The sequence below is a fragment of the Neophocaena asiaeorientalis genome, unplaced genomic scaffold (genome assembly GCF_003031525.2).
Source record: "Neophocaena asiaeorientalis asiaeorientalis breed wild unplaced genomic scaffold, Neophocaena_asiaeorientalis_V1.1 scaffold258, whole genome shotgun sequence".
NCBI classification, from domain to species: domain Eukaryota; kingdom Metazoa; phylum Chordata; class Mammalia; order Artiodactyla; family Phocoenidae; genus Neophocaena; species Neophocaena asiaeorientalis.
The window spans coordinates 528,357-536,834 of NW_020172591.1; the positions used below are offsets into that span (position 1 = coordinate 528,357).

General features: G+C 34.7%; 1 protein-coding gene across 2 annotated transcripts in view; it reads left to right on the top strand.

The window, feature by feature from the left end:
* The window catches only part of NBEAL1 (neurobeachin like 1), a 172,453-nt gene that overhangs the window by 86,844 nt on the left and 77,131 nt on the right, over nt 1-8,478 (top strand). For both annotated transcript variants that reach the window (XM_024738332.1, XM_024738333.1), the window contains 7 exons: nt 237-396; nt 3,199-3,287; nt 5,404-5,976; nt 6,314-6,489; nt 7,399-7,434; nt 7,548-7,701; nt 8,009-8,137. In XM_024738332.1, the coding sequence (XP_024594100.1) occupies nt 237-396; nt 3,199-3,287; nt 5,404-5,976; nt 6,314-6,489; nt 7,399-7,434; nt 7,548-7,701; nt 8,009-8,137 (1,317 nt within the window). The remainder of the gene's footprint in view (nt 1-236; nt 397-3,198; nt 3,288-5,403; nt 5,977-6,313; nt 6,490-7,398; nt 7,435-7,547; nt 7,702-8,008; nt 8,138-8,478) is intronic.

Genomic DNA, 8,478 nt, shown 5'->3' on the forward strand with positions numbered 1-8,478 from the left:
TTTAAACATATTAATTATTCAAATGCAGTTGCATTTCAGTCCAGTTCATTTTTAAATTTATTTTTTAATGATAGCAAGATAATGGAGTGTTCTTCCCTATTTAGTGCTATTTTTTTAATACTTGAGGAATAAAATGATACTCTAGAAACATTGTACACTAATATTTATTCGATATTAACCTAAGTGACAATCGTTCTTAGTTCTCTATATTGAGAATATATTACTGTTGTGACCAGGTTATGGAACAGATGTTGAAATGCACGAACGTTTATGAACGAAGTAAACAACGTATTCGACTTAGAGAAGTTGGCTACTCAGGATTAGGGCTCCTTCTTAATGAAGCACCTGTTAATACTTCTCTCATTAAAAGTCTCACCAATCAAATTATAAATACAGGTATGACTAAGGCTAAAATATTGATACATTTAAGAAATGTTCTTCATAGTCATGTAATTCTATTTGATGGCCCTGAATTTTTTTCTTCTGAAATTCTTTCTTCTTTTCCCCTCTTTCCTCAGGTTGCTTTTAAAATTACCTATTACTTGATTCAGCAGGGCTTTTCTTGGGTACTGTTTCAAATGTACCTTTGTTGTTTTTGTCTCCCCGGAGCATAGCATAGTACCTTACTTGGTAGGCCTTCAGTAAATGTTTATTGACTGAGTGATTAGTAAATAATTCAGTCTATGTAAAACGAAAAGAACACTAGAGAAAATATGTACAAGATATTCTTTTTCCTTTCAGAGCTTAAATTCTTAAAGGGAAAATGAAAACTAATTTCAGATATTCCTTTTTGTTTGTAATTTTGCTTTTATGAACCTTTTTGTAAGTAGTTCCTACAAACTATAAAATTTTTGTCAGATGCTAGGGGTTCAGAAAGGTATAAGATAAGGTTCTTTGTCTTGAGTGGTTTATCATCTCATTGAGAAGACATGTACATAAAAAGATAAATACAAGTATAAGATCCAAGCAGTATCAACAGTATGTTCAGGCAATCAAAATAAAAGAACAGCTTTTTAGGGTTTAGTCAGGGAGATGTTAAACATTCTAAACCTATTGTTTTTGTAAAATTTGAACATATCTACAATTCCTATTTAAAATGAAACAATTATTTCTGCGTTTATATGACTATTACATACAGTTCTTTCTTTGAGAAAGAAGAAAGCTGGAGGCATCACACTTTCGGATTTCAAACTATACTACAAAGTTATAGTAATCAAAACAGTATGCTGCAGTATGCATAAAAATAGACACATAAACAAGTGTAACAGAATCAAGAGCCTAGAAATAAAACTATGCGTGTACAGTCAACCAGTATTTGACAAGGAATCCAAGAATACTTAATGGAGAAAGATAGTCTCTTCAATAAATGTGATTGGTAAAACTGGATACACACTTGCAAAAGAATGAGAATGGACTCCTGTCTTACACCACCCACAAAAATTAACTCAAATGGATTAAAGACTTAAATGTAAGAACTGAGCTGTGAAAATACTAGAAGAAAACATACGGGAAAAACTCTTTGACCTTGGTCTTGGCAATGATTTTTTGCGTGTGACACCAAAAGCACAAGCAGCAAAAGTTAAAATAAACAGTGGGACTAAATCAAACTAAAAAGCTTCTGTGGACTTACCTGGTGGCGCAGTGGTTAAGAATCCGCCTGCCAGTGCAGGGGACATGGGTTCAAACCCTGGTCCGGGAAGATCCCACATGTTGTGGAGCAACTAAGCCCATGTGCCACAACTACTGAGCCTGCACTGTAGAGCCCATGAGCCACAAGTACTGAGCCCGCGTGCCACAACTACTGAAGCTCACACGCCTAAGGCCCATGTTCCACAACAAGAGAAGCCACCACAATGAGAAGCCCACTTGCCGCAACTAGAGATAACCTGCACACAACAATGAAGACCCAATGCAGCCAAAAATAAATAAATTTATTTATTTTTTTAAAAAAAGCTTCTGCATAGCCAAAGAAACCATCAACAATATGAAAGGGTAGCCTATGAAATGGGAGAAAATATTTGCAAGTCAAATCTGATAAGGGGTTAATATCCAAAATATATAAGGGATTCATAGCATTCAATAGCAAAAAATCCAATTAAAATATGAGCAAAGGACCTGAATAGACATTTTTTCAAAGAAGATATGCAAATGGTCAACAGATACATGAAAAGGTGCTCATCATCCTTAATTATCAGGGAAATGAAAATCAAAACCACAATGAGATATCACCCCCCTCCTGTTAGTTTGGCGGTTATCAAAGAGACAAGAGATAATACGTGCTAGTGGTGAGGGTGTGGAGAAAAGGGAACCCTTGTGTGCTGTTGGTGGGAATGTAAGTGGTGCAGCCACTATGGAGAACAGTGTGGAGGTTCTTAAAAAATTAAAAATAGAACTACCATATGATTCAGCAATCCCTCTTCCAGGTATATATCTAAAGGAAATGAAATCATATCTCAAAGAGGTATGATCTGCAACCCCATGTTTATTGTACCATCATTCACAATAGTCAAGGCATGGAAACAGCCTAAGTGTCCATCAATAGATGAATGAATAATAAAGATGTGGTATATATATATATATATAAAATGGAATTTTAGCCATAAAAAAGAAGGAAATCCTGCCATTTGCAATAAGAGCCTAGAGGGCATTCTGCTAAGTGAAACAAGTCAGGCAGAGAAGGAAAATACTGTGTGATCTCACTTACATGTGAAAAAAGAAAATTGAGACAGGGTAGGTTGGTAGTTGCCAGAGTTGGGGCAGTGGGGGAAACAGGTGAAGGTACAAGGGGTACAAACTTCCAGTTATAAGTAAGTTGTGGGGATCTAAGGTAAGCGTGGTGACTATAGTTAACAATACTGTATTGTATATTTGAAAGTTGCTAAGAGAACATATCTTAAGTGTCCTCACCACAAAAAGAAATATAGTAACTATGTGAGATAATGGGTGTGTTAACTGACCTTATTGTGTAATCATTTTGTAATATATACATATATCAGATCATCATGTTTTATACCTTAAACAGTGTTTTATGTCAATTATATCTTAATAAAGTTGGGGGAAAAAATAAAGGGCATCTGTTGTTGACAGCAGGAAAAAAATAAAAGTGAAATGATTGTCAGCCTTTATATATAACTGTTACCACAGTTCTTTCTCTGGTTTTCTCTAGTATTTAATTTTAACTTTTTTTTCCCATCATAGATCCTGCTATTAATTTCAAAGATCTGTTATCTGTGGTATATATATCTCACAGAGCACGTATAAATGTCAGGGTAGTCATCTGCAGAAAGGTTAGTAAACTTTAAAGATGTACTTTAAAAATTGCAGTATCGTTGTATTGTGAAGAACTTTTAGATTGAGTATTTTTCACCAGATATAAGTTTAATATCTTTTATATGACATAATTTTATAGTTTCCTTTTTTGAGGTGAATTAACTTTATATAATCATAAGAAATCAGCATATAAATTTGTTCTTCTTAGCCATACATGAGCTCCTGGAAATAATGCCCTTTCCAGAGTCAAAAAGGTATTACCAGAGAATATTTTCTTTATTCAGAACCTTTTGTTGTGACCATTTTTAATGCAAACACCATATTTTAGAGTTTCTGAATCTCTTAACCTTTGTGGAAAAGATTTTCCGTAGTTTGTTTATGAGTGTATTCCAACAATGATTTACCTTCAGTCCACTCATTTAACCTCTAAGTCGGCGAATTGTTACACCATGCGCTTCTTCCCGATTATATCCTTCTCTCTCCTCTACTGGCAACCACTGACCAGTCTAGTATTTAATTTGCTTCCTTGTTTTTCTTTTTAGTTTTACTCCCTAATTATGTCACAGTACCTTTCCATCAGTAAATCTGGATATGTCTTTCTCTTTAACAGCTACCTAGTTTTTTATTCTATGGCTATTCTATAAAAGTATTATCTGGTTCCCAGCTGATGGACATTTAGATTGTTTCCTGTTTTACCATATTTACAAACTTCTGTTAGGAACATTTTTTTACATTTGTCTTTACCTATCCATGGTAATACATATGTAGGACATAATTCATGAAATGTAATTTTTCTGTCAAAGAGTATTCACATTTTACATTTTAATGGATTTTGGCATGTTTTCCTTGAAGCAGGTCATGTAAATGGATCCTTTTCCTTTCAGTGTGCAATTAGAAACCTCTTTCAGTACAGCCCAGTTTTTATTCATTATGTGTTTATAAAATTGCTTTAAAATAAGTCTGAAAATTTTAAAGTCATGAAATCATGAAAAGTTTCTTTGCCAACCAAAGGTTAATATGTTCAACTTAATGTGTTTAAAATTGCTATTGTGCACTGCTACAGTAAAGGTAGCTCACTGATTGATGGCATTAAGTGAGGAAAGAAACTTAACGTGTCATCATGACTCACTGCGACTCACTGCTTTCTATATCAGCATCGGTGTACATAAGAACCATTAATTTTGAAGTCTGTACCAACATAACTCATTTCCTGCTATGAAGTTTGTCAGAGTTAGAAATTCTGATAAAAGAGATACTCTATAAGCACTGGGAGCCAAAGTTCTTTTCATCTACTTAGAAGTTTATTGGCTTTGTGATTAAAATGTCTTAAAGATCTTAACAGCATTTCTGATAGTGTTTGAGAACTTGTTTTTATCCAAAAAATGTGAAGTCAGTTGGGATACTAGAGATCATACACATTGCCATGTAAATGTCTACTCTTTAATTTCAGTTTCTTATTCTAGCTAAATATCAGCATCCATCTCATTGGAAATAGTTTTCTGGAATTAAAGTTCAGTTTTTGTTTTGTTTGTACCATGTAGAGTTAATGAAAAAAAATGCTTTTGTAAAAGCAGACATTAACTTTGCCTGAGGAAAAAATGAGGTGGGAAAACATTCTTGGTGTACCTAGGTTCTGTCAAAGTTTCTTATGTGTTCTAGTTTACTCCCTAACCATAGTTCCAGAACTGTGCCTGGCACATAGTAGATGTTCAGTATTTACTAAACAAATGTACTAGGCTCATGGAAAGTACTTAGTTGAGAGGATATAACTTTATTACATTTTATATATACCTTAATTCTATCTATATTTTTTTCTCCAACCAAATTAAATTAATGACGTGAGTGTGTTGGTATGTGGAGGATTATTTTATCTTTTTTTCCTTTTTTATCTTTCAGCAAATATTTGAATCCCAACTCTAGATATACAATGAGTAATATGCAGATTAGTTAAAAATACAATGTCTGCCATCCAAATATTTTCTAATCTAGTTAAGAATATAATCATTTGAAAGTATATCCTTCCAAAGTTTCTTATTAAATTACTTTGTCATTAAAATAGCTGAAAAGAAACTGTTGTTGATGTAAAGTACTGTACACTTTTTGACGAATTTTGCATTCATAATCTCTTCACAGATTTTACAGATTTTACAGTCCCAGCCAGATGCAGCACATCAAATATCTCAACAAGTGGGTTGGCAAGACACTTTAGTTAGGCTTTTTTTAAAAGCAAATTTTGAAAATGGAAATACTCTTCATAAGCACGGTAGGGCTGTTGTAATGAAAGACAATGATAAAAATATATCAGCTGAAGATATGAAGAGGAACTCTGATGAAAAGACAGATGAGGAAAAAATCAGCTCTTTTGCCTCAGCTCATGTGTCTTCAGATCAGTGGAGTTTGGAGGATAGACACTCCCTAGACTCGAACACACCATTATTTCAAGAAGATAGCTTGATGGGAGAATTATCTTTCAAATCAGAGAATCGAGAATTCTGGCATAATAACCCTTCACATCTGAGTTTAGATCTCAGTGGAATTGATTCATGTGAACTGAGTGATAGTGGAGGTCAAATGCCAGACAGCTTGCCTAGCACGCCATCCCCGATAGAGTCCACTAAGTCATTTTCTGTGCAGTCTGACAAAGAAAGCAGCATCACAAATGATGTGGGCTTTAATGATGACTTCCCTTTACTTGAAAACCAAGAGGTAAGATTCCTTATTTGTCCAAATGTGGTTTTATTTTTTTTATGTCTGACTTCAGAAATGTGTGATTGTTAACAATTTCATGTATTATTCATGTTCCAAGTCTCATGATCTAAGGTATTAGAAGCCTAGAAGTCACCAAATTGTGAGTGTCTTGAGAGCAAAGCCAGTGTCTTATTCATCTTTACATCTCTAGGGCCTTCGTAGTAAAGTTCCAGGTTCATGCAGCCACCTTAAAAATACGTTGAATGATTATAATTCATGTACCTGATGGTTCTCATGATCTGCTTTTAACACCCCCTCCCTCTAATAATTTCATATTAATTTCTCTTTTTTATAGAGATGTGAGGAAGAGCTTATTCAATTACTGACAAATATTTTGAACTGTGTAATGTGTAAGGGACTAGAAAAGTCTGATGACGATACTTGGATTGAACGGGGACAAGTGTTTTCGGCACTAACTAAACCAGGAATATCCAGTGAGCTACTTCGACCATCAGATGAAATAAAACTAATGTAAGCATTCATTTGGTGATATGCCCTCTCCTTTTAGAGTGGGCAGGAGTCCAAAATAATATTTGTTGTTGAACCTTTATTCAGTATTCAGTGGATGTAGAGAGAGAGAAAAGGAGAAGCTTTGTGCTCAGCCCTTCTCCTGTCTGTTGCCATTCTAGTGGGATCTAGAGAGAAATCCAAAGCTAACTCCAATGTGAGGAGATTTAATTCTTACATTAATTTGGATTCTAAGTGATTATATATTCCTTGTTTAAGTTGTTTTCTGCAGTATCTAAGCACTTGGTGCATGTGTTCTACAGTCTTGTCCAAATTTGAGTGCTTCCATGCTAAAGGAAGGTAGTAGTGTTTTCATGAAAATTACTTCTCTAAAGTTTTGAGTTCCCTGCATATGATAGAACACTGTATCAACAGCACACTAGAACAGAATTACTTTTTTGTTTTTCCATAGGTCTAGACTCTCTGTAAGGCATAAGGCTTTCTTCCCTAACATTTCCAATTTCAGTTTTTTGTTTTGTTTTGTTTTGTTTTTTTGCGGTACATGGGCCTCTCACTGTTGTGGCCTCTCCCGTTGCGGAGCACAGGCTCCAGACGTGCAGGCTCAGCGGCCATGGCTCACGGGCCCAGCCGCTCTGCGGCATGTGGGATCTTCCCGGACCGGGGCACGAACCCATGTCCCCTGCATCAGCAGGCGGACTCTCAACCACTGCACCACCAGGGAAGCCCTCCAATTTCAGTTTTAAAGAAACTTTTAAGTATCTCATAGAGGCTGGAATGTGAATTATTTTCATAGCTTTTTCAAGGTCAAGTCAAACAGGTAACTTTTACTTTGCCTTTTCATATTAGGTATATTAAAGATAAGTACTCCAAAGATTAAAAAGTTGCTTCATTATTACTAAATTCCATCCACAGTGTCTTATACCTGCCAGTGATACTGTATCTTTGGAGGTACGTTCCTATTAATAAATAACGACGTTTGTTGTTGCTGGGTTATTTTTTTTGGTGACCTGTTATTTTTATAAATTTTAAATGGTTTTAAGAGGACTTTGTTTTATACTTAGTTTGCTACAGAAGATGTTAGAATGGGCAGTCACAGAAAACAGAGAAGCAAAATTTAATCCAGTAACTGCTGAAAATGCTTTCCGACTCATGCTGATCATACAGGACTTTCTGCAGTCAGAGGGACTAGTTAATTCGAACATGTGGACTGAGAAGGTACAGTAATATCTCTTTGAAATTATTTTTTTGGTAGTGAAGGACTTTCAAAGAAAGAAATTTTGTATCCCCTCTTTTCAGAGCATTAATATTTAATCAGATGTGATAAACATGGATAAGATGTGATAGTCGCAGATGTGATAGTTACTTTTGTTAAGTAACTCTTACTAGGATAATTCTTTTGGTTTTTACCAACTGAACATTGAATTAGTTTTGAAATATTTATGATTTGTATTACTGTTGGGAAAACTCATCAGTAGATTTGAAAATGGAATGTTTTTATTTCTCAATTTTTCCTTTGTGTTAGCTTTTAGAGGATATGATGCTGCTCTTCGACAGTCTGTCAGTCTGGTATTCTGAAAGTCCAGTATGGGTGAAACTCTCACAGATTCAAATCCAGATGCTTCTAGGCTTCATTGGAAGGGGTAATTTGCAGGTTTGTCGATTCTTTTTTGTTATTTTATATACTCACATGCAACATAGGAATTTGTGCAGTAACTGAATGGCAATTATGTTTTCAGCATTTTTATTTTTTAATTAGTTTCAAAAATATCATGATTTAACTCTAGTTTCAGTTTTGTGAGATGAGAAAGAAGCTTGAGAGGCGGCTAATCGATTCTTTTTTCCTGATGTTTATGATTCAGTATAATTTAAGGTTTCCTTTTAGAGGATTTATGTATAGCTTATATTAGAGGGCATTACTCACATCATCTACATTTAGTATAGCTAGGAGCTATACAGCCTGCATAGACTTTTTTTTTTTTTTTTTTTTTTTTT